This window comes from Macrobrachium rosenbergii, chromosome 8 (genome assembly GCF_040412425.1).
Source record: "Macrobrachium rosenbergii isolate ZJJX-2024 chromosome 8, ASM4041242v1, whole genome shotgun sequence".
Lineage (NCBI taxonomy): Eukaryota > Metazoa > Arthropoda > Malacostraca > Decapoda > Palaemonidae > Macrobrachium > Macrobrachium rosenbergii.
This window is the reverse complement of record NC_089748.1, coordinates 80214150-80241340: the sequence shown is the minus strand read 5'-3', so window position 1 is coordinate 80241340 and position 27191 is coordinate 80214150. Positions and strand designations below refer to the sequence as shown.

General features: G+C 39.8%; 1 protein-coding gene across 1 annotated transcript in view; it reads left to right on the top strand.

The window, feature by feature from the left end:
* LOC136841199 (uncharacterized) overlaps nt 1–15243 on the top strand; it is a 272290-nt gene extending 257047 nt beyond the window's left edge. The window contains exon 9 of the mRNA XM_067108236.1: nt 14723–15243. Within this exon, the coding sequence (XP_066964337.1) occupies nt 14723–15208 (486 nt within the window). The 3' untranslated portion in view covers nt 15209–15243. The remainder of the gene's footprint in view (nt 1–14722) is intronic.
* The last annotated feature ends 11948 nt before the right edge of the window (nt 15244–27191 follow it).

The window sequence follows — 27191 nt, the reverse complement described above, 5'->3', positions numbered from 1 at the left end:
ACCTCCAGAATTAGCTGATATTAATAATTACTATACCATGTATGTATAGGGTATACTTTATAGTGTAGGCTAGGCTACCATATGTATATACATGGTACTGCATACCCTAGTGTAGGCTAGGCCGTGTTCGAGATACGTTTTGGTATTTCTTACGTTTTTTCCAACATACGAAGGTTTTTTTTGGTACCTAACCCCATCGTAAATAGGATAGTACCTGTATAAGCATTTTTAGTTTGTTTTGTGTGTGTTTGAACTATCAAAATAGGCAGTTTTAAGTGTTTTTAGAAGGGTTCGAAGTGTTCGCAGGTTTTAGCTATTTGCGGGCGGCGGGTGTGGTACTCATCCCCCGCGAATACGTGGGGTTTACTGTGCTGTACACTGTACCTGTAATAATATGTACAATACTGTACCTATATATACTGATTTTCAAATAATGAGTTTAATAAGATAAAATAATAATATTAATCTAAAGCTGTACAGTACCTGTAATAATAGTAATATGAATAAATGCAGTAATGATACAATTAAATAATAACAATGATAAGATGTAAATTATACAGGTACTCACCAGTGATAAATGTTGATTAAAGATGATGATGATGTATTAGCTGTGCAGTCCGATGAATGAGGATGATGATACTGTATGACTGCACCAGCAAAGCAGAGGAGTTACATCTCTCGGGGTGCCTCTTCCCCTTCTTCACTGGCTTGGAGAGGAACTTCTTCAGGCACTTGGGGAGGCTCTTCTTCAAGTGCTTAGAGAGGCACTTTTTCAGGGGTTTGGGGAGACTTTCTTGCTAATGAGGCATTATTATTGGGTGCCATTGCTGCACAAAGAGCATTTGAAACTTTTAAGGAGCTTTCCATATAAAGATCCCACGCCCTAGCTGACTCCCGCACCTCCTTGATTATCCTCTTAAGTTGGGACAGACATTCCAAAGACAGGCCCTCATCCTCGTCCTCGTCTCCTGAACCTGGTGTGTCTTCTTCCTTGCTGGCAGATTTCATCAGCTCTTCCAAATCCTGGTCCATCATGGGGTCAGAGTGGGTATCAGTGAGGGTGCTGACTTCATCTGGGGTGATGTCATCAAAGCCTTCTCCACCAAGCATCCTCGCCAATACAACTGCCTTATCAATGGCCAAATGTTGAATTTCTTCAGGAGAAAAGCCCTTATAATCGCGCACACACTCCAGTCACAACTTCTTCCAGCAGACAATAAGGGTTTCCTTCTTCATGTCATTGAACGATCGGTCGATGATTCAGTGTAAATTCACTGTCAGAGTCCATTGCATTCACAATGGAGGCTGGAGGAGAGAGTTGGTGTTGACAGGGAGGAACTCAAGCTGGACTCCTTTGTAATAAAGATCCACAGAGTGGCCACCAGCATTATCCATAATCAACAACACCTTGAACTCCATGCACAAGCCGTTGAGGAATTGCCTAACTTGAGGGATGAAGCTCTGAATGAACCAGTGATCCGTAAGGACTTTGATGATCCAGGCCTCAGGGTTGTGCTACCAGAACATAAGAAACAACCCCTTGTTCTTATTCTTGAGGGTTCTGGGGTTTGCAGCCTTGTAAATGAGGCCTGGTTTCAGCTTGAAGCCAGCTGCATTCCAACACATTATGAGGGTAACCTTATTCTTCTGGGCCTTGAACCTGGAGGGTCTGGCTTCATCCTTCCAGAACAAGCCAGTCTTGTCCATATTGAACACCTATTGTGGGTGGTAGCCCTTGTCCCTGATGATTTTCTTGAAGGTCTCAGGATATTTTGCAGCTGCTTCTGTGTCTGCCAATGCTGCTTCCCCATGCAGAGAAACACTCTTAAGTTGAAACTGCTTCTGAAACCAATGGAACCACCCCTTGCTGGCCTGAAACCTGAAGGAGCTGACGATGGTCCTGCTTGGGGCTCTTCCTCTTCTGCAGGTTCATCGAAGTGTAAGAATTCTGCTTCCTCTACATCGCCGCCTTCCCTAACAGTCGAAACCTGCTGGTAGAGCTGTCTTGCTTTTTCGTGAATGATGTTGGTGTCGAGGGGGATGTTCTTCTTACGGCAGTCCTTTATCCAATACGCCAATGCTGATTCCACCTTAACAATTGTTTTATCACACACTGTTGAAACTGTTTTTGCACTACCAAAGAAGCTAGCACTCATGGCCTTTCTTATCTCTGCCTCTTTCTTCTTGATGTAGCGTATGGTACTCTCATTCATGCCGAAATGGCAGGCTACAGCTGCATAACTCTTGCCTTCTTGTAACATATCCAGAAGTTTTACCTTCTCCTTGAGTGTTGTGACCTTCTGGTGCTTACGCTGTTTGCCAGAAGCCTTAGAAGGAGCAGGGCATTTAAGAGGGATCTTAGGGCATGATTAAAAGAGATACACAAACATTAAAAAATGGGTTTTGATGTAGGAAAAACCTATTTTTGGTAGTCGCTGTTGAGCCTTCAAGGAGCTACCTTCCATGGTCTACCAGAGCTCCATGGTGACCAAACTAATATAAAAGAATTCTCTTCTAGTTGGTCTTTTGGCCAGGTATTGTGTCGTAATGAGTAACATTATAACACGTGATGGAGTATATAATGGACTCAAAGATAAGAGGGCACTTTCCCTTATTTTCAGCGAAGCTGAACCCAGTTTTTCCAACGTCAAAAGAACCTGCAAGAGAAGTGACTATTGCGCATGCACATCCGCCCTCTTGTTTACAACCAAGGAGCCATTACTCTCTGTTGGTCAATGCAGGTTGATCCCTTGCCCAAATCCCATGCCTTTTTGTCAGGGAAGTGGGAGGGTTTTGAGGACTCAAGAGCAACTACCAATTACCTACGTCAAAACTTGTTTTTTGATAGCGTAGTCGCTGTTTCGTCCTCAAGGAGCTATACAAAGAAATTGATAGGTGACGAAAAAGGCTTAAGCTCTCACTTTTTTAAACCCGACACCCCAAAGGAAATAACATTTCCAGTCCAAGGTCAAGCCACAGATTTCAAGTCCCATTCTTTATTCCAAATACTCTTCAGGTTTTGATACCAAGGAACAAGAAACTATACACGAACTTACATTTTAGGATGTAGTTCTACAGTGGCTTACCTAAGCATGCTGGGTTTTGTTGTAGTACTGCCGCCTCTCTCCCAGCGATAGTTTGCATACTCACCGTCAGTATGACCCCTGGTTTTCTGCTGTAGCCACCTACTGATACACAGTGTAGTTGAATTTCTTCGAGCATGTGGCAGTAATTTAACTGATGACCACCCTGTACATTTGGAGACTTCTTCGAAAGAGACATTTCTGAAGAAGGCCAAAGATGTACTTAATTTCCTAACATCATGTGACCTATGGAAAGAGTGTGGATTTCCCTTTTTAATGAGAAACACTACAATCATTCTCAGTCTTTGTAGGGAGAGTGGTTAGTTTTTGCTAGGGTGTAGGAAAATATGACCTTCTGGGGTGTTTGCCGTGACTTCTAAGTAAACCTTAAGTGCATGAACCAGGCATAATGTCTTGTCTGCTAAATTGAATTTTCTTATAAGAATGGATTTCCTTTTTAAAGGATCCATATTCTTGGCCAGGAATGATGGGCCAGGGGACAAAAATAATTGAAGGTCAGCTATTTGCGTGATGCATTGTCCTCATCTGAGAGAGCCCGGTTCACTAATACGAGCTCCTGATGGTAATGCAGTCAAGAAGATCACCTTTTGTAGCCTGTGCGTTGTGGTTGTATTGGGTCCACTAAATTGAGGGGTTGATAGAAGTATAAGCACCTTGTTCAGGGACCAAGGAATTGGAAGCCTTTAGGGAGTGGGCCTTTGTAGAGCAAAAGACTGCAGAAGGGAAGTGACAACTTCTATACTGGAGTCAATCCCGAATCCATAAAGCAAGGGTTCCATTAATGCAGCCTTGTATGCCATGACTGTTGTAACCAGGTATTTGTCTTCAAAAGAGTATATAAGAAAAATAAAGTTTCTATAGAAATCTCAACTGGGCTCTCAGTATGGATATAACATAACCATATCTTCCATATGGACTGGTAATGCCAGATAGATGTCCATAATTTTTACACTAGGTACCTAGCAATGTTGAGTGAGTAATTATCAAGATAAATATTTTTTAAAAATCTGTACGTGAAGGTCTCAGCTTAGAAAGGAGGATGCGTAAGAGACTTTCTCTCCTACTGTCTGGGAAAGAACAGCAGACGACAGTGGAATTGATCTTTTTGTCCGTTGTTGAGGTAATAGGAACCAGTGCCTGTTTGGCCAATTTGGGGCTATTAAGTACACTGTTCCTATGAAGGTTAGAAATTTGCTCAAAACCTTTGAAATCTGGGACAGTGGAAGAAAAATTATCGTCCTCCCCTTGTTCCAGTCTTAAGGAAGGCATTTCTTGCTGTTGCTTGACTGTCCAGGTTTGGAGACACATATATTAGGAGTTTGTGATATTAGGAGTTTGTGATTCTGGTGTGTGGTGAACAGGTCCACTTCCGGTTGTGGAAGCATGTTGGCTATTATTTGAAAAGAGTGGTTGTCCAACATCCACTCTGTTGAGGCTGTTGTTTTCTTTGATAGAGAGTCTGCTATTACAATGAGACCCCCTGTGAGGTGAGCTGCAGACATGTGCCATTTCCTTGCTTGTGCCATCCAAAGGATGGCTAACATTACCATATTGAGAGGAGGTGAATGTGATCCAGACCTCTTGATGTAGGATATTGTAGTTATGTTCTCTCTCTTCTGGAGGTTTGAGTTTTTTGAGAGACAAAAAGACAGCCATCAGCTCCAGGAGACTGATATAAAAATTCCAGAGTAGCTGATTACTTACCTACCACCTGACATTCCCCCCAGTGCCCTCCCAACCTGTCAATGAGGTATCTGTGTGTTTGTCACTCATACAGATGGAGTCAGGGTGACCTGTTTCACCAGAGACTCCTTCTTCTTGCATGTGATAGCCAGAATTTGTTCACATTTTTAGTTACAATCTTTGTATTGGATCTATTACTGACGAGAACTGCAGCAGGCCCATCATACGTTCTGATTGCCATCTAGAAACTCTGGGCTGTGCAAGGAACCTTTTGAAGACTTGCCTTATTCTGTTTTGAGTATGGTGGGGAGAGACAACAGGCTGTGAAGAGTATCCCAACACAGTCCCAGCCACTGAAATTGTCTGCTGGGCATGAGGCAGGATGTTTTCAAATTTATAATAAAACCTTTTGACTGTACTGTAGTCTGTTGACCTTTGCTCTTAGGTTTTCCAAGCACTCTTTTCTTGTGGGCCTCCAGATCTTTTTGTTTGAGTTCTCGAATGAATACCATTGCTAGTTTAAGGAAATATTCTTTAGGCAGTGTTGAGCCCAAGGACATGACTTTGAATCTGTACGTATCTTTCCCTATCCGGAACCTTAGGAAGGGGCGGAAGGGAATGGCTGTAGCGATGTGCCAATGTGCATCTTTCAGATCCATAGAAACTGTCCAAGTCCCTTTTTGGAATGATTCAATATACTTAGGCAATGGTAATTATCCGAAACTTTGGGGAAACAATGTGCTTGTTCAATGTTGATTGGTTGAGGATCACTCTTCTTTTGGATGAGTCCCTTTTGAGGACACTGAAGAGACGTACTTGGTGGCGAATATACCCATGTTTCTCTATGGGCCCCATTAACAGGACCATTCTGTACATATAAATAATGCTGTTCCCCCACAGGGAAAACTTCCATTGTCTGTGATGTCATCGAAGCTGACCCCCAACCAATATAACTCCTCATGGTATCTGCCTCCTCCTCTGCCTTCACCTTTGGTAGACATTCCAGGTGTTGTTTTGTTTTTCCTTTTTCCCCTATGAGATGGTTTTTGGACCTTGTGAAAAAGGATGGCCTTGAAGTTTTTGTTGTCCCTTTGCAGGGAATTGTCCCTTCTGACCACCTACCTGTTTTTTGAGGAAAAATTTTTGGGGGTGACTGAAGGCTTATTGATTTTTTATCTAAGTGAGCCTTTTTTGGGGGTGGGTAAAGGGAAATTTTGGGTTCTTTGTTTCCTGAATTCCCCTTTTCCCAGAAGAGCATACGCTGTATAATTCTGTAGGTGGGCATGTTCATTGAGTTGAGCCACAACAGACTCCTCAAACAGGTCCTTACAGAAGGGGTTAGAATGTAATAATGCAGTGACATTGGAGAGTGATTTGATTGGGCTCTCCAATGCTTCCATTCGCAATTTTATGCGCCATTCTAGGAAGCCAAAGAGTGCTTTCCATCGGGTTCTCATAAGACTTTTGGCCTCAATAGCAAAAATTATCCTGGGATGCTCTGGAAGCCTTTAGGTGGCAACTTCCAGCAAGGTGGTAGAGGTTATAATGCTAAGGAGTCGGGCCTAGCATAAAATTCTGACAAGGCTACTTGGTGGGCAACTTGGTCTTATTCAAAAAGGAAGTAGAGATTCATTTTTGATTGACCTGGTAAAGGGTGATTTCTTTAGTTTTTAGTGCTATAGGCACAGGTAAGAAAACCATTTCTGTTAGTGTTTTCTCCAAGTCTGATGAGGATGGTACCAGGTGCCATTCTGTATTAAGGTATGCTGCCGTTTGTAAATTCTACATTTACAACTTTGATCATAGTTTTTCTCTCATTACCTACTTGCCATCGGGAGAGAAAGTGCAGAATGAGCCATCATCAGGGGTGAGTATTGGAGCCCCTATTATGTTTTGATCTGAAGTTCTGTATTCCAAACTGACCCATTGTTGTTTCTAGTTGGAATTCTAAAATCAGACTTTGTTTGGGCTATGTTTGTATCTGCACTCACTTTTCGGTTGCAGGATGTAGTACAGTACTTTTACACTTTGGTGCGTACATGACTGACTGACTTTGCTTTTCAGAATCATGCTTCATGTCCCTTATATATTGCCATTCTGTGGCAAGGGCATCTTTGATGGTACTCAATTTCCTTACGGAATTGACCAAATGGCGCAAACTGTGTATCCCTTTTGGGGGGAATTTGCCACAAGCCATGTATCACCTTTTGGGGGAACTTGCTGCAAACTGTGTATCCCTTTAGGGGTACAGGTAACAAAAAACTCAATTTCCTTACAGAACTGATCAAATGTCACAAACTGTGTATATATCCCTTTTGGGGGAGCTTGCTGCAAACTGTGTATCCCTTTTGGGGGTACAGGTCAATAAAAACTCAATTTCCTTACAGAACTGATCAAATGCTGCAAACTGTGTATCCTTTTTGGGGGAGCTTGCTGCAAACTGTTTATCCCTTTTATGGGAGCTTGCCATAAACTGTGTATCCCTTTTGGGGGAGCTTGCCATAAACTGTGTATCCCTTTTGGGGGAGCTTGCCATAAACTGTGTATCCCTTTTGGGGGAGCTTGTGCAGTCTAACTGAGCTTCAGCAATGTAACTGTAACTGCCTATTAATCAAGGGGCAGAAGTCCTGGGCAAGTTACTATACCCTTCCAAAAAAGTAGACTTTTCAGTCTTATTTAGGTGGATCCCAGTATTCCTTTTGGGGGGAAAGATCCTATTCAGCAATGATAGCTGCATGGAGAATAGAATTCCTTCTGTGAGGTTTCTCCCATGGCTAGCTTAAATTTATGTCCCTGAGCCTTCTGGGTTCAGCAGGGCCATTTCGATGGCAATGTCTACTTCATATTTTTTAATAAGAATGTGAACTCCATGTAAAGATTCCTCTACTTCCTCCACGGGGTTAACCTGGGAGGTATTGGTGACTGATGTTAATGGGTTTTGGCCCAAGCATTGATGTTGTTCAGAGGAAGGGTTAAATATCTGCTGTCGGAGTTGTGCCAGAAAGATATAATCTCCCCCTTCCTCACCCCTACTGAACCCTAGGCCCCATTGAGAGCTTAAAAGAAGCTGTTTCCTCCTTGAAACTTTCTGCCAGGAGCATACTACAGATCTCACTCACATCTGGCGACCAAGCAAATTTTGCTTTTTTTTCACAAGGACTATGCTCATGGCAGGTGGTATGGGCCGTACCCACTGGCAAAAAGTGAGCTGAGCAATTTGCTACGGAGCACTTGAACTGAGGATCCTGCCTAATGGCGGCCCTGTAGTGATATAAAGCAAGTTGTTATTAGAAGCTAGTTAGTATTAATTGTTTGAAGTGAGGGACACTTCTGTAGTTCCTCATATAGTTTCCATATTCAGGTTAACTTGATTACAATTGTGCAGTTTTAATACATTTAATTAAATAATCTATGTTAAAACCTCTAAGGTTTAGGTTAGTTTTGATACCTGTACATGGCTGTATTACTTATACACTGTTAGTCCTTTTGCAATGGCCAAGTGAAATTTTTAATTCTAATTGTCATGCCATTCAGACTAATGGCTATACAGTAAACCAATTTGTTTGACTAACCCAAACTACTGTTTTATATAGCTTAGGGTAATGATTCTAGTATAATCTACGTTAAGCTAAGAATAGAGGGTTTCGCAGAAGGTCCTTGCCTAATGTATTCTAGGCTTATTTACAACTTAAAAGATATAAACTTTACAGAAAATAATTCTCTTATCTGTTTTTCTGTTTTATGTGGCCGAGACTGCCTTTTCATCCGATATTTGGCCATCGCTGTTTTAGGCTAATAGTAGGATATTCCTTAAAAGGGGGGTTCCCACTTAATATGGTTAGGCTACTGCCTGTTCTAGGTTTATATCACCTTTAAGGATATAGGCTACACAAGACCCTACTAGCATGTAACCTTACAGATGTGCTACCGAGTCGTAACAAACTAGGTTATTTTATTTAGGCTAGGATACTGTTTATGTGTAATCCTAGGCTTATGTGCTCTTTCTTAACCTAGTACAGTATAGGGTATTGCCTAATCCAGGTTATTGTAAAAGCAGAAAACCTACTAATATGCAACCTTTTAATTATTCAACTATTTGTCTAACCCAGTTTCTTGTTTATATCTAATCCTAGGCTATTTGGTTTACTATATGAAACAGTAATCACTAATGTGTAACCTTATAACCAGGTTATAACTTACTCTAATCTAGGCTTCTGCCTAATCTGGATTATTTAATTCACACTTAAGTGTATGGGTTAGTATGTAGCCTTAAGGCTAGGTTACCATCTCATCCAGCACAGATTACGATTTCATCTTGTCCTAATTTCTATTTCATCTAGTCCTAGGTTACATGGTCTAGGCTAACAATTAAGTCCAAAAATGGGATGTTTCATGAAAAGTTATCACTTAACTTGATATAAGGTAATGCCTAGTCTAGTCCTGGATTATTTAGCTCCTGCTTAAGTGCTCAGGCTTATAAAATGGAAACAATTTATACTAGTATTTAGCCTGATTGTTAGGGTATCGATTTACTTTGCCCAGGTATTGTTATTATCTAATCCTAGTAGGGTCCTCAGTCTAAGCTAGGCCATTTAGGATACGTAGTCCAAGGATGTACATAGGCTACAGACAACATCCACTATTAATCAAGTGTAAATTATTCTCACTTACTGCCTAGATTTTGTAGACATACTATAATCTGAAAGGATTTTCCATATTAATAATAAGCTGTGGAACATTTCTTTTAGTTGAAACATTTAGTTAGAATTTAAAACAATTTTCGTTTTACAAAACTAGGTAGGCTAGCAATCAACGAGCCGGGTTCCGGCTTTAACACACAAATTATATAAATTCCAGAACTTTAAAACTAAAACTTTTAACTGGAAGTTAATATTGAGCACTTATCTTGCTAGTTTTGATGTTTCCATAATCGTCGACACTGAAACAGAGAAAAAAGTCTAATTTTTTTTCGGAGCGCTGGTAACAACATGAACTGTTCGCTTTAGACCAAACAGAGAGTAATGGCTACTTGGTCTTTTAACGGCCAGGTTGTAAACAAGAGGGTGGGTGCGCATGCGCAATAGTCACTTCTCTTTCTTGCAGGTTCTTTTGATGTTGGAAAAACTGGGTTCAGCTTTGCTGAAGATAAGGGAAAGTGCCCTCATATCTTTGAGTCCATTATATACTCCATCACGTGTTATAATGTTAATCATTACGACACAATACCTGGCCAAAAGACCAACTAAAAGAGAATTCTTTGATAATAGTTTGGTCATCATGGAGCTCTGGTAGACCATGGAAGGTAACTCCTTGAGGATGAAACAGCGACTACGCTGTCAAAAAAGACACAAAGATACACAAAGTACAGATTCTCATTAGCACAGTCGAACAGCATAGGTCTACGCGGTGAACTGGCAGAGATGCGGGATCCTGCAGCCCATCTCCACGAGACAAAGTCTTGGGGCGTACAGCCTATCAGCTCCAAGGGTACAGCCAATCAGCACCAAGGAAAATGAATGGCACTCCTGAATTGAATGCTTTGCAAGCAACAGCCAATAGCATGTCGTGTAGCATTGCGCCTGGGTATTACAGCATCTGAAAATGCATTTTTTTGCCAAAGCTTTGCGGATCGCTTGGCTTGTTTAGAAAATTTTTTAAGAAAAAAAAAAAATTTTATTGATATTTTGCTGTTTACATTATTATACAGGCAGTCCCCGGTTAATGGTGGGCTCGGTTAACAGCGATCCGGTTTTATGGTGCTTGTCTAGCGACGAAAATCAGCAATTTTCGGCGCCAAAAATCGCCGATTTCAGCTTATCGGCGCCGATAATTAGGTATTGGCGCCGATACATACTTAACAGAGGCGCCGATAACTGAAAATCGGTGCTTTTCGGCGCCGATAACCCCCGAAAATCGCCAAAAAAAGCGCCGAAATCACCGATTTTTGGTTAACGGCGATTTTCGGTTATCATCACACCCTCAGAAACGGAACCCTGCCGATAACCGGGGACTGTCTGTATTACAGTACAGTACTATAATATTTGAAAAATAGTAAATCTTTTTTTATCATAATAAATGTATTTAGTCACGTAAATATAACATGAAAATAGAACAACTGACATAAACATAGTCCCGTCGTTTTACAAACTACCTACGTATTTTAGATATGCTCTACTATCATCGTTAAACACTAATATCATTTCAAAATCATCTTACAACAAAGGAAAATATAAATTAAATGTACAGTATACGCAGAACATCAATGTTGTTATGCACACTACCCTGTACGTACGTATGTACAGTGAACCCCCCGTATTCGTGGGGGATGCGTCCCACACCCCCCCGCGAATAGGTCAAATCTGCGAATGCTTAAAACCCCTCTAAAAACACTTAGAACTGCCCATTTTGATAGCTTAAACCAAGAAAAACCCTGTAAAAATGCTTATACCTGAGTATTTTAATAGTTTTATCACAAAAAGTGCATTTATTCATGAAAATTATATGAAAATACAGTAATTAGTGAATATTTCTCATAGAAAAATACTGCGAATGGGCAAATTTTCCGCGAAAAATGGCTAGATATGTTCCACAAAGAAACCCGCGAATGCGTGAGTCCGCGAACCATGAGAACGCGAATACAGGGGGTTTACTGTATATACAATGCACAGATAACCCAGCATCTCTGCCCAGCTTCTCAGTTCACTGCATATGCCTCTATTGTGTGTATGTTGTGTACATACATATCAGTGCAGACTTTATGTATCTTTTTGAATCATGCCCTAAGATGCCTCCTAAATGCCCTGCTTCTTCTATGGCATTTGTACAAGAGCCTAAGCACCAGAGGAAGGTCATGACCTTTGAGGAGAAGGCAGACAGTATTGCAATGTTAACAGAAGGCAAAAGTCACCGAGATGTAGCAGCCCGTTATGGTGTGAAAGAAAGTGCTGTCTTCTTCATCGAGAAGGAGTATGTATAAAACAGAATCCTTACAATGGCCTTTGGTGGCAAAGAGCACGCTTCCTTTGTTCTTGTACTCTCTATCCCTCCCGACAGAGCAGGATTTTGCAGAATTCAAAGATCTGTATGAAATTTTCAAAGATTATTACAATAAAAGGGTAACAGTTTAAGGTATATTTGATGTGGGATGATATTTTTAAGTATGCATTTGGTGTTTGAACTTTCAAGATAGGGAGTTATAAGCATTTTTAGAGAGGGGCGGTGGTGTCAAGTATTTGCGGATTTCAGCTATTCGCAGGTGGGGTCTAGTACGCATCCCCCACGAATACGGGGGTTCCACTGTAAAGTATTTGCTCATTTTATGATGTATTTACATTGGACAACAAAAACTTGTTGTGGTCACACCATCATACATTTTGTTAGAACATGAAAAAATAAACTTTTAAAGGTCATTCTCTTTCTCCCGAGGAACATAAAGAAACCCCTGACAAATGTAAACAACTGTAGCCTAGGCTGTAACTAAAAACAAAATAACGATTTTACACTTGAAGAAATGAATTATCAACATAATAAATCCACACAGTCTATTCTTCGTATATTCATTAACATAAGTGCATTAACTACGCATTCAAACCATTTTATTAACAAAATAACATTAAAGATAACACAAAAACTCTCATCATACATGGCTGCAGATTTAAGTGAACAAAAGGCTGCTTCCTTCTCATCAAGAAGAAAATTAACATGTGATTGGCTGGCTGGTTGCTATAGAAACCTGTTAGCCAATGACAGTCTTCTACTTCGGTTCTAACAATATATCACTGCCAGATGTAAACATTAAGTAAAAGGCTGGCAGAAGTCGAATTGCCACGATTGTGACAATTTGACTTTTGCAGCAAAGTATCAATTGTGGCTTTTGGGGCAAGGGTTAACCCTTAATGGACGGGCATCATCATATGATGATCCATCGTATGATGATCTATAACAGGTTTTGAGTGATGGAAAGGTAACTTGTGAATTTAATATTATGCACCATACGATTTGGATGAATTTAACAGGAAAGTTGTTTGTATCACTTCAATGGTCGATAAATGACTTATGGCAGCTGTAGTAGATCAGCACAGGACAGAGGGGGACCAGTGTGCCTTGAGACTTTTCATTTATTTGCTGATAAATATACCCAGAGATTGATGTTGGTTTTAGTTCTTATCTTTTGTGGTAATATGTCAGCAATAATTGTAATTTTACACAGAAAAGTGCAAAGAAATATTAGAAAAAACTTGTATACCTCACAAAAAGGTACTGTATCTCCCCATCTCAGCAAATCTCGTAAGTATTTTACAATAAATATACTCGGAATTTGTTACAGATTTTAGTTCTTATCTGTTATGATATTGTGTGAGCTGTAATTGTAATTTTACAAAATAAAATAAAATGATTAGAAAAAGCATGTATAACTTTGTAAAATTAGCATATTTTTACAAGTTTCTCGAAAAAGAGGTCCCACACAGGGTTGTAAATATTCACTTTCAACTTCCTGTGGAAGGTACAGGAAATTTTTTAGGATTTGTTTTCCTTATACCATGTGCATTTGAGTATCTTCTTTCCATTGAAGTGTTTTTTCTTGAATTGGCTAGCCTTAAAGTTTGCCTGGTCGGGGGGTATGTTCAGTGTATATTCAGCACATCCTTGGTGCTGCCTTGTTCTTTTCTTTGATCTTCTATTGGTGCTTAATGCATGCTGTATTTATTGGCTGCTCGCCAATTTATGGTGAAGGAAAGGGACACAGCCTCAAACAATCTTTCCAAGTTGCTGTCCTGGTCAGTTATGCTCCTTGTACTTGCAAAACTAGGGAGAAACAAGGTCAGAATTGCTCTGTCTCATGGCCAAGGTTATTTTTGCTTGAGCAGAGAGGCATGATGTCCACCATACTGTGGTTTGTTCCAGGAATATGCAATGTAGTGGCAGATGCTGTCAGCACAGTGCACCAAGTTCTCCCATCAGAATGGTTCCTTCACTTAGACATTTATAAGGCCCTGTGGCAGATGTGGGAACTACCTTCCACACTACTGTACCATTCTCCACGTGTGGATCCAATGGCTTTGGGAGTGCATGACATACTTCAGGCATGGAACAGCCCGAATGGAGTGTTTCCATGTATTTTTGTCCGTTGCCAGTATTGGTGAATTTTTAAGCTTCAGTGAACTCACTGATGACACACTGCTCCTTTTTGCCCTTAGCAGGAATTCTATATAATTACATAAATTTCTTTCTTGTATCTGGAAGCCGTATGATATAAACCTTTAGCCTATGTAGTACATGTATGGATGCCTGACATATATACTCTACTAGCCTAGCCTGTTGTTTGAAGAAACTTCTTACAGATATTTATTTCTCTTTTATAGGAATTCATATGTAATTTAAGTTCTTAACATATAATGAGCAGCATGTTACTTTGTTTGAGAATTAATTTCTGTTATTCATAGGGCATATTAGTAAGTTAATTTCTAGGGTTCTGCATAAATTTAGAATGGGCAAATGCATCAACTACACATTCTTACAAATATTTTTTCATTTTCCATGTGAGTGAATTTTTAGCTACAGTCAGCTCAGTGGTCTGGTTAAACTATTTTAGTAATAATAATTTAGCTACAGTACTATAGTTCTTAACTAACACTAAATAACTTATACATCAGTACAAAAAAGTATATTTCTTAACCTAAGAAGTGTTGCTCTACAGTATGTAGACAAAAAGTAATAATTTGTATAAACAGTGCCAAGAAAAATGTACAGGAAATGATTTAAAGATAAGAAAAGTGTCAGGAAATAGAAGTTAGAATGTTTGTTAAGTGTTCTTTTAATGGCAAAATCATTTTCCATATGCCTATTTTTGGTGGCTTGGTATTTCTTTATTACTGGAAACACTCTGCTGCATATATTTGTTCTTCACCTAAAATTTGTTTTAATTTTATCTCCAGGTAAAATCTCTGTGGTCTAGTATAGAGGAAGAAGCAGGGAACAAAGGTGGTGCACGCCTCATGAAAGGTCCACGAAGAAAAAAGAAACCATTACCACCTCCTACTGTTCCTACTATGCCCACTCCACCGAACATTACTGGCATGAATCCTCAAGCTTCCATGGGTGTGAGTAGCTGTAGTGTGGCTACTGTACAAGTCAATCAGCCAGGGATGCAACATCATTGCATGAAACGTATCAATCACATGCCACCCAAGCCAGTTCCCCCGTCAAAACCACCAATGATGGGCCCTCCACCTCACAACCACATTCAGCAACCACCACCACAACTTCCTGTAAATCATCCTCATTGGCTGAGCCAAGGTCCTCAGTATCCACATAATATGGCACCGTATCCTATGGCTCCACCTCCAGCTGCAGAGTATTATCCAATGCCAGGTCATTTTATGGCTCAGTACACTCCAGCAACCATGGGTACATCTCCTTAAATTGTACATTATTTTGATTAAAGAATTTTTCTAGATACTGCATATTCTTCCAAATATCCAGACATACATAAGATTTATTTATCACTTACACTTTCAGATGTTGTCTAACTTGGATGGTGTTGTTTGGAAAGAAAATATTCCTTCAAATATGACAAAAGGAGATCTTTTGGTTTGTTTCTTCAAACTAATTTCTATAAATTTATGGGCACACTCCTTACTGGTGAAAGGCTCATCAGAAGTGGTATCTTGCACCATGCAGTTCTTCATGGATGGCTGGAATGTTACAGTACTACTGATAACCAGTTCTCTTTAGCAATGTAAGTTTCATTTTCCCCAAGTTTTTGTTCTACTTATTTACATTCTCTGCTGGGAGATACCTTTGTTTTTTGTTCATGATGGTTTTTATTTGTGTGGCTAGATTCTCTGAATATTGTGATGAATTGTATAATTATTGTGTTTTTTCAACTTTTAAATATATGTATAGTTTACTTAACTTTCCATTTAAAGCAAAACAGGAATTTTAATATTGGATCTCTAGTGCACCTTGAATTAAAAAATGTTCAGAACTACAGTACTGGAGTAGACCATGTGTTGAATATTTCCCACCGTATGCTATCTATGATATTCTGGCATGTATGAGTAGTTTTGAAAAGTAATATTAATGGGCAATGTTTGCATTTCCTGCATTATCCAAGGAGAGGGGCATTTTATTACTTGAGTTATGGCCTGTGTAAGTTGATTGGGTTGGCTCTAGTGGGGGGATGGTGGTGAATAGTCATTTATAAAATCATCTGTATGATCAAATGGTTTTCTGGTTGGTAGGTAAGTTCTTTGCATTTGTAGAGTTCTGAATAGTCATAGGTCATGATGTGGGGATAAGGGTAGCTCACCACTTTCAATTTGTACTGTATAGATATGTTTGGAAAAAATATAAAAGCTCCAGTGCTTATTTTAAGTTCTCTATAATGAGGTAAATATAAAGTTTGTAAGACTGTGTTTGTATATTGGTTGGTTTTGTTTCATCATGGTTGACCTGTCACTGCCCAATATCATACAAGATTTTTTAGATAGCGTAGTGGCCTCTTGCCCTCAAAGGAGTCACACTCTCATGGTCCCCCCAGGGCTCCATAAGATAAACCAACCAATCTCAAAGAATTCTCTTATAGTTGGTCTCGGCCAGAAGAGTATCTCCTGTCCACAGTGACTACCTTTGTTTTCCCTTCATCCTACTCATATGTTGACTATTGGTCTGTCCCAGGGTTCACTTATCCCCAGGTTTTGCTCTGAAAACTTTTTTGATAGCTTTAAAGCTAAATACATAGTTTTAAGACCCAGTGGAAAGCCTTAGTTCCTTAAGCTCTTTCTACAAAGGAATGGGCAACATTTTTCATTCATTTTAAGAGGAAAAAGCTCGAATTTGATGTGGCTACCCAGCAATTTGGGACCCCTATGAGAAAAGTTTTGGATGGGGACAATGTTTCATCACTCGTACACCTAGCTGTCATTTAATATTGTCTCCTGGCCTATCATTCCTTGCCAAGAATGAGTACCTTTTAAAGGGAAAATAGCCCTATTCTGACGGGAACTAAGTGTTTCGGCCAGTTCAAGCACTCAAGGTTTACCTAGATGTCATGCAAACATCCCAGATGCCCTCTTTTTCCTACACCCTAGCACAGACGAACCAATCTCTCCTAGTGTCCCTCATTAAAAAGGCAGACCCTCACTCCCTTCCTAAGTTACATAAAGTCTAAAAGTTGAGTGCATCGTTGCCTTTCTTTGGAAATGTTTCTTTTGAAGAAATCTCCATTGTGCGGGATGGTTATTAGAGGCAGTATTCCTGAACTTGGGAAGGCGCAATAATCCAGCAGCCAGACCCGACATAATTAGGTAAGTCACCTTATTTTATACCACAGGTAATAATACATAATAGATTCGCGTGTTTCCTGTTTTTTATTGCCAAACCCTAATGGGTATCCAGGATAAAGAAAATAGTTGATAACCTGTCACTTTGCCTTGGATTAAGAATTCCTGAGTCAATACTGCCACGAGGGTAGTCGTCATACTGAGATATTGCCGGGAAAGGTACAGTAATCCTGCAACCAGACTTGACATAATTAGGTAAATCACCTTAGAACTGCAAAGGGTAATACATTATAGTTTCTCGTGTTGTTTCCTGTTCTCTGTTGCCAAACCCTAATGGGTATCTGAAATAAAGAAAATGTATGATAACCAGTGACTATACTTTGGACCAAAAATTGGTCTGGGTTATTGAGATTTATCTAGTGGAGCTAAGCTTTTTCATCACTGCCAGTTTCTTTTTTAAGCTTCTTTGAGGATGAACAGTGACTAGGCTATCAAAAAACAGGTTTAGACATAGGAAAAACTCATTTTTGGTAAACACTGAGTTCTCTAACCCACTCATTTTCCCTGACAAAAAGGCATGGGACTGGGGTGAACATTTAGCTTGCACAGACCTGGCGTTTAGTGAGGAAAATAGCCTACATATGTGCTATTGTCACACCTGTGCGAATGAAGGGAAAACCAAGGTAATCACTGTGGACAGGAGATATAGCCCTCTTGTTCTGAGTCCTTTGTATTCTATCACTGTGCCAACAAGCACTGTTCTGGCCAAGTCCAACTGAAAGAGAATTCTTTGAGATTTGTTGGTCTGTCATATGGAGCCCTGGGAGGACCATGTGAGTGTTATCTTTTGAGGGCTCACAAAGGTTCCCAAAAATAGGTTTTCTCTACATGTCAAAACCTGTTTATTTTCAATAAATTAAAGACATTTTTGCTTTTGCTTTTGATATTAGAAAAATAAGCTTTACAGTCACGTTCTCTAACAAAGATTAAGTTTGTTTATAAAGATGCAGTTTGTTTATAAAACAGGCTTTGACATAGGAAAAACCTATTTTAGGTAGTCGTTGTGAGTCCTCAAAGGAGTTACTCTTATGGCCCTAGAGGGGCTCCATAAGATAGTCTTACCAATTTCAAAGAATTCTCTTCTAGTTGGTCCTAGCCAGTATAGTGCACATTGACGCTGATAAAGTATAGGACTCAAGACAAGAGGGCTCTTTCTCTTGTGTACAGCGACCGCCTAGGTTCTTCCTTGTCTTAACCTGCAGATGTGGCAACTGCGCATTGCATGTCATCCACTATCATGGCAACACCGCGCTCTGCATCGGGCTTTCTATCCAATATTCTTTTTAGGTCTATGCAGGAAATTATTCACACAAATTATTCCCATGCCTTTTCGTCAGGGAAATTGGGTGGGTTTGAGGACTCACAGCAGCTACCAAAAATAGGGTTTTCCCAAGTCAAAGCCCATTATTTGATAGTGTAGCTGCTGTTCATCCTTAAAGGAGCTTACCAAAGAAATTGAAAGGTGACAAAATGGGTAAGCTCTTAAAATTCAGTCCCAACAACCCAGATAATACTTTTGGTCCAAGGTTAAGCCACAAGTCTTAAATCACATTCTTTGTTCCAGATACCCATATGAAACTAAACACGAACTTACAATTCTTAAGATATAGTCATAAAGTGACTTACCTAAATAATCTGGGTTTGGTCACAGTATTGTTGCACCTTTCCCATCGATATCTTAGCATACCCACACATCAAGAGGACTCCTAGTTTACCACCATAGCGCCTATTGTTCAGGACTTACAATACCATTTACTGATACATAGTGTAATCGAATTTGTTTGAACTCATGGCAGTAATATCTTAGGAATACTGTTCCTTATGACCACCCTGTACACTGGAAGACTTCTTTGAAAAGAAACATTTATGAAGAAAACTAACAATGTACTTACCTTTCCAATGTCATGTGACTTAAGAAAGGAGTGGGGTCTGCCTTTTTAATAAGGGACTCCATAACTATTCTCAGCCCATGTAGATAGAGTAGTTCGCTGTGCTATGGTGTAAGAAAATCGGACCTTCTGGGATGTTTGCCATGACCTCTAGGTAACCTTAAGTACTTGAACTGGACGTAAGTTTTATTTGACAAATTGAGTTCCCTTATCAGAACAGGAAATTTTCTCTTTAAAGGGTTCTCATTCTTGGCCAGGAATGATGGGCCAGGAGAGTAATAGATGACAGTTAGCTGTATGAGTAATGTAGCGTTGTTCCCATCTAAGAGAGCCCAGTTTACTAAAGTGAGATCCTGATGCAAAAGCAGTCAAGAAGATCGCCTTTTGCAGCATATTGTTGTAGTTGTATTGGGCCCAATGAATTGAGGGGGTGACAGAAGCCTAAGCACCTCATTCAGGTACCTAGGAATGGGAAGCCTTGCAGGAGCAGGGAAGTAACAGTTTCTATGTTAGAACCAATTCCGAATCCATAAAGCAAGGGTTCCAACAATGCTGCCTTGTATGCCATAATTGTCATAACAGCAGGGCATTTGTTTTCAAAAAGATATATAAGAAAATGTAGTATTTCAACAGAGATCTCAACTGGGCTCTTAGCATGGATATAATCTAACCATATTTACCACACGGACTATTATTGTCAGAAATGATGTCCATAGTTTCTGCACTAGGTACATAGCAATGTTGGGTGGGTAATTTTCACGGTAGACAAGATTTTAAATTCTGCATATGAAAGTCTCGGCTTAGCAAGGAGGACACAGACGACTTTCCTCCCTACTGGTTGGGATAGAACAGTGGACGATAATGGAATTGAGTTCTTCGCCTGTTGTTGAAGCAATAGGAACTAATGCCTGTATGGCTAATTTGAGGCTATTAAGTAAGCGGTTCCGTTGAAAGTTAAGTTTGTTAAAAAAACCTTGAAAATATGGGACAATGGAGGAAAAGATCATCCTCCATTTGTCCTAGTCTTGTAGGAATGCATCTCTTGCTATTGCTTGATTGTTCAGGTTCAGAGATACATGCACTGGAAGTTGATGGTTGTTATAAGTGGCAAACAGGTCCACTTCCGGATGTGGAGGCATGTTGACAATTAATTAAAAGAGTGATGGTCTAACATTCAATTGGTCGAGGCTGTTGTATTCCCTGATAGATGGCCTGCTATCACATTGAAAGACCTTGTGAGGTAAATTGCAGACAAGTGCCACTTGATGGAAGGTCTCTTTTCTAAGAGATAGGAAGACAGCCATTAGCTCCAGAAAATTGATATGACACTCCCTCATAATAGGTGACCACCTCCCTGCTACCTGATGATCCTCCCAATGGCCTCCCCAACCTACCAAGGAGGCATCCGTGTGTATTATCACTTTTGCACACTGAGGAGTCAGGGCAACCTGTTTTGCCAGAAACCCCTTCCAGGTACATTGCCAAAGTATTTCCCCAACTTTTGACTCCTCTGATGAAGTCGATGGCGAATCTTTTTTTCTTGCATGCGATAATCAGAATTTGTTTACATTTTTTAGTTGCAGTCTGAGGATTGGTCTACCACAGATGCAAACTTTAACAGGCCCATTATATGCCCTAGCTGAGGGCTGGGAATGCTGGGCTATGCCAGGAACTTTTTGAGTTCCTTCCTTATTCTGTTTTGAGTGTTGGTGGGGAAAGAGAACGGGCCGTGAAGGGTACCCCAACAAGTCCCAGCCACTGAAAGTGTCTGCTGGGTGTAAGGTGGGATTTGTTAAAATATATTAGAAAGCCTTTTGCGTGGAGCCTGTCGACTATTACTCTGAGGCTATGTAAGCACTCTTCTCTGGTAGGCCGCCAGACTGGCCAATCGTCTAGCTAGACTACCAGTTGAATTCCTTCTTTTATGATTTCCTGGACAACTACTGTTGTTAATTTTGTAAAGATTATTGGGAAAATGTTTAACCAAAAAGGGCATGACCTTGAATCTGTATGTTATCTTCCTTATCCGGAACCCTAAGAAGGGACGGAAGGGAACAGGAATAGGGATGTGTCAATATGCATCTTTCAGGCCTATAGAAACGGTCCAGATCCCTTTCGGAATGATTGAACATACTTGGTCATATACCGAAGACCTTGAAGAATAACATTGTTTAAAAGTACTACTTCAGTATAATTAAACATTGTTTGTCGGTTAGCAAAGATGGAGACACTGGCTCCCAAATTCGGCGAAATACGTTATCAGTTAAAAAACTTTTAAAAATAAAAATTTTCACTGGTACTTAACCCTATTTACTTAGCTTGCTTCAGGGACTTAACCCTATTTACTTAGCTTGCTTCATAGTTTGGTGCTTCCATGATGACCAAATACATTCTTGGAGCACTTATACGGCACCAATTCTAGGTGCATCCTCATATAACAAAAACCAAAAGAATAATGGATAGTCAGTCTGATACAGAGCACATTGTTGCCACGATAATGGACAACGTGCGATGCCAGCTGTCATGTCTGCAGGTTAAGACAAGGAAGAACCTAGGCAGTCGCTGTAGACGAGAGAAAACCCTCTTGTCTTGAGTCCTATACTCTATCAGTGTCAACATGCACTATACTGGCCAAGACCAACTAGAAGAGAATTCTTTGAAATTGGTTGGTGTATCTTATGGAGCCCCTGTAGGACCATAAGCGCAACTTCTTTGAGGACAAACAGTGGCTATGCTATCAAAAAGGTCACTCATGAGTGGCAGATGAATAGGATAGGCCATTGCATTGGTGTACAGTCCTAGAGGTCAGACATAAATTATTTTTAATCTTTAATTTTTATATGATTATTTGATAGAAGTACAGGGAAAAGAATTGTAAGATGATAATACCTTAGCCTTACCTTCTACTTGTTTTAATTCATTTAGATTTCATAAAAGTAAAAAGGTTCAAATTGAATTTACAGTTTCACCTCAAGTTACCAATTGCTGTTTGGTGCCCCCTGACTTCTGATAAGTAACAAAGACCCTGTAGTATAACCTGAACTTGATTATTTTCAAGATATCTTACAGCTAACAGCGGTTCCCCATAGTTTCTACCATAAATTAACCAGTGCTTTTCACCTAAATTTCAGATTTAGAGATTTATGTAAAAATGAATCACATCTTAAATGGTAGCCTAACAGAGATCTTAGTTATTGTGTAGCTGATTAGTGCAGAGGTCTAAGTTGAGAAAGATGTTGCTAATCATTGTGCAAATAGGCAGAAATAGTAATAACTTTAGCTTTATTTGTATCAAAAATACTATATACAGATTTTAACTTTTCAAATTGACTAGTAATCCATTCAGATCAGTGCTTATATGCTATAGATAGACATTCAGGAACCTTTGTCAAAGAACATAAATTACTTAAGATTGTGCCTTCCAAGTATAACACCTTTTATGTGTTGTCACTAAACTCATAAAAGTCCCATTGGATTTAGGGTTATCAATAGTTCATTTAATTTTATTGACAAAGAATACAGTATTATGCTTAATTTGATGTTAACCCAGTACATGTATTTAATATGCTGGACAAGGAAAAGAACTACACAGTTTTTTATAGCTTAACAGCTATGAGGCCTCAAAGGAGTTACTTTCATGGTCCCCATAGGCTCCATTAGACAGACCAACCAATCTCAAAGAATTTTCTTCTCGTTGTTCTTGGGCCGAATAGTGCATGTTGGCACACTGTAGAATATAAAGAACTCAAGACAAGAGGGCTCTTATCTCTTTGTCTACAGCAACTGCCTAGGTTCACTCTTTATCCTTTACTCATGGATGTGGCAACAGCGTGTATGTCGGCCATTTTCTTCATTATTTTCTTGGTCTTCGCAGTGTAAAGAAGCTCCACGGTTTCAATCCCAGACTTTTTCCTGAGATCTTATTTTGATTACCACAGAAGAACTAAACTCAGAAGCAAGTTAAGTGCATAGATTTAAGTCCCAGTGAAAAGTTAAGATCTTTAAAATTTATAATTGTTAGGTTTATATTTGTTAAAGGTGGGGGCTGGTGCATCTCCCGCAAGGTGAGAAGTTAGGATTGGATTGCTAGGCTACTCTATGGTGCCATGCTGTTTGTCTTCTTTTTCCTGTTTGATAAAGCAATATTTAACAATTGTGCAGTAATATTGGACATTGTGGTTTTTGAAAATCATTAGTTAATGACTTTGTAGCAGTACAGTAGTACGTAATTCTAGACTACCCACAATCAGGAATTGTGGTAGCCGAACTTCTTGTCTACAAAAAGTAGAGTTGATAGCAGTTCCCAGTTGTGCTTAACTTTTTATAGAAAATTTGGCACAATTATTTCAGTAATGAGTAATTTAATAGGATACCATCTAATATAGCCTATAGCTTTTACCTGCTTTGTAAAAGTAGACCTGGCAAACAAAATTATGAAACTACAGGAATAGGATTTACAGTATCCGGTTAGCTTTGTCGTAATTGAGATGTGTAACATTTACGAGAACATACTTTTAAGGTAAGTTTATGGTAGTAATCATGAATTAATATTTTAATACATTACTACTGACTTATGGATATAACCCGTTGTTATGATACTTAACAGGTTACTGTGGCTACATACTTGTGACCCAAGTCAGCCTGCTTTATGTTATGTATGCTGCCTATAGAGTGATTATAGGTAGTTAGCAAGTGGTAGTTTTTAATGAACACTTGTTCCTTTTATCACTACAGGGCTGCTATTGTGCAAGACCCAGAGATTATGTGTGCCACAGGGAATTGCTTGGTCTGCTTTTTGCCTGTGAGTGTGGCTCATACCACTTGCCATGAACATAGCCCTTATAGGAATAAAGGAGAATTTGGTTGGTTGCTGGACATGTGTGAAATGTGCAACGTGCTCCTGGCAGCAAGCTTAAATGATGAAAGAGGTTGCTTTAAGCTGTCTCTGTGGGTCATAGGTTTCAATAGGGGTACAGGAGGAGAAGACTGAATCTTTCAGGCAGAACCCCGGCAGAGTGTGTATCCTTCCCTCACCAAGCAAAATCCATGTTCGAGCCAACACCCGAAAGAACCTCCCACGTTGACTCCTCCAATGGAGATGGTCTTTTTTTTGGGAGAGACGTCACTAATATCAGACATAAAGTGGATATAGCCACTGAAACTGCCCTTCTGAATCCAGAAGGACCAGGGACACAGTCTTCTCCTTTACATTGAAGGGATACCTCAGGTGAGAATCTTCCCTCTCCCATGCAGCAATCAGAAAGGGGATCGTGACAGGGTCCACTCAACCCCATTTGAACTGTCTGCATCTTATAGCGGGTATAGTGAATTATGCAGCACTTTCATTCTGCCTGGCAGTGGTGATACAACTGCCTTGACTCAATCTGTCCATGCAGGTGCTCCTGGTAGCAAAATTCCGCTTGCTGTACTTTCTGAATTCTGGGAGGAAATTATGAGCAGTATCAAGGATGTCCTTGCTACTGAGCGTCAGTATATCAGTAACAATATACATGATTCCCATGAGGAAGTCTGGTTAGTGCTGGATACTGAATTAGATGGAATGTGTAAAAATTTCTCGGCCTTTAAACGAGATAATAGAGAAAACGCAGTCTGCCTGGGCAGAGATTGGTTCTCTTACCAAAAAACTTGGTTCATGGGAACAGGTTAATAAAAATTCCAAGCCCAAAAGAATTTGAGTAAGTTTTCTAGATCCCCATTGAAAACTGAACGGGTGTTAAAAGATGGCTTTCCCACTTCCAGAGCTCTGACTGGTAGCATTAATATGACCAGTTTGGACTATAAAACTTCATATTTGAAAGGTAATAGATATCCACGCCTGATGGTACTGATAACCCTTGGGGTGACACCTCAGTGTGTACCCTTGCACCTGATGGAAATACCTTATTAACCCCTTATATCTGGGCTTGATTATGTGAGGCATAATAATAGCTCTGAACATTTGATCCCATGCCCCTCAGGTGAGAATGTATATTCCATGCCATGCAGTGTGAATGAATTTGTGGGAAAATGTTCAAATCACATGAATAGGCCATAAATGATTTATGGCAACTTGCAACACAAGAACCTCAGTACAGGACAGAGGGAGATCAGTGTGACTTGAGATTTCATGGGGGAATGTACTGCTCCTCCCCAGCCCAGGACATCTTGTATATAATTGCTCATAGATATACCCATGGATTGCTGTTGGTTTGAGTTCTTATCTTTTTATGTCATACTATATCTTTTTATGATAGTATGACAGCTATAATTATAATTTTGCAAACTAAAGTACAAAGAAATATTAGAAAAACATGTATAACTCACTAAAAGGTATTGCATCTCCATATCTCGGTACATCTCATAAATATTTAACTGTAAATATACTGTACTCAGAATTTGTAACTGATTTAAGTTCATATCTCTTTTATAAAATAAAAAATTATTAGGAAAAGCATCTATAACTTGGTAAAATTAGCATATTTTTACAAGTGTCTTTGAAAGGAGGCCCCTCACTGTGTTGGAAATATTCACTTTCAACATCTCGTGGAGGGTACAGAAAATTTTTAAGAAGTTTTTTCTTATACCTTGTGCATTTGCATATCTTCTGCTTTCCAGTGATGTTTTTTTTTTAAATTGGCCAATCTTAAAGTTTGCCTGGTCTGGGGGTGTTCTTAATGTAATGTTTATTTTAGCCTAGCCTGTAAGGGCTAATGAAAGGAAAACTATGATTGAAATTGAATGCATAGAATTTCGGGACAGATCAGATTTTCCTAATACTGAATGGTGCTTGGTCCCTCCTTCAGTTGGAGTTCAGAAACTGCTGAAGGAGATGGTTATCCTATCTATGAACATAGCAGTGAAAGCCATAGAAGAAACTTTTTTCCAGTTTAATGGTAAATATATTTCTGCCTTCTATCCCTTCACTTTTAAAACAGTCATGAGCAGGTGTATTTTAAGAATTTTGTGGTAACTGGGAAGTGAGAATTAATGTCAGAAATAAAGCCATTTGTCTCTGCCATCCCAGTATTTGATAATTCTACAAAGGATGGGCAACACTTGTCCTTCCTTTTGAGAGGGAAAAGCTCCCTTGGGATGTGGATACCCAGCAATTTGGGACCCTTATGAGAAAAATCTCAGATGGGACAGCCATGGCAGAATTTCATGCTAGCTCCACCCCCTCAATAGTGTAACTTCTACTACCATGCTGGAAGTAGCCATTAGAGGGCTTTCAGAATCTTCCAGAACAATTTGCTGCTGTAGCCAAAACACTTATATGTGGACTGTATGGGGAGCACTATGATTTTCTGGAGTGTTGCATTAAGACTCGAAAGAAAGCATTGGAGGACTCCAATATGTTGCTCCCCAATGTAACCTCCCTAATTACATTCTACCCCCTTCTGTAGGGACCTTTTTGAAGAGTCTGTTGTCGCTTAACTCTCTGAATGAGCCCAACAACAGAACTGTAAAATATATGCTCCTCTTGGAAAAGGGGAATCTGGGAAACAATGCACTTGAGAGTTTTTCAAGCGGAAGAAAGCTCAGTATGGCTCAGAGCCATACAAGCATCTAGTCACTATTAAAGGATCCGTTCAACAACATAAGAGGGGACAACAGCAGCAGCAACAGCACCACTTTTGAAGTGGACAAATATGCTCTTACCAGGGAAAAGGAAAATCAGCTTCTGAACTTCCTACTAAAGGCATGGGAAGAAGTGAAACCCAATAGGGTTACGTGGTTGGGGGTCGTTTTCTGCAGCATCACACACAGTGGAAGTCCTCCCCTTGGGGACATAGTATTAAATTCAGCAGGCTAGGGCGGAAATGGTCTCATTCTCCCCACCCTTTAAAGGGATTTTTAAAAAAACCAGGCACCTCCTTGGAGGAATATGTGCAGAAGGTCCTCTTAAAGGTAACCATAGAGAAAAATTTGTTTATTCACCACCAAGCATGTCTTTTGAGCATCCCTATGAAGGATTCCTCTGAACAGAGAGTGATCCTCAACCTGTCAAGTCCTAACAGACACATTGTTTGCCACAGTTTCCAGATGACTACTGTTACCCAAGTACTTTTGCTTATTCCCCAGTGGACCTGGACCGTCTCTATAGATCTGAAAGACACATACTGGCATGTCCTTAATGTTGTTCCCTTCAGCCCTTTCATAGGGTTTTGGAT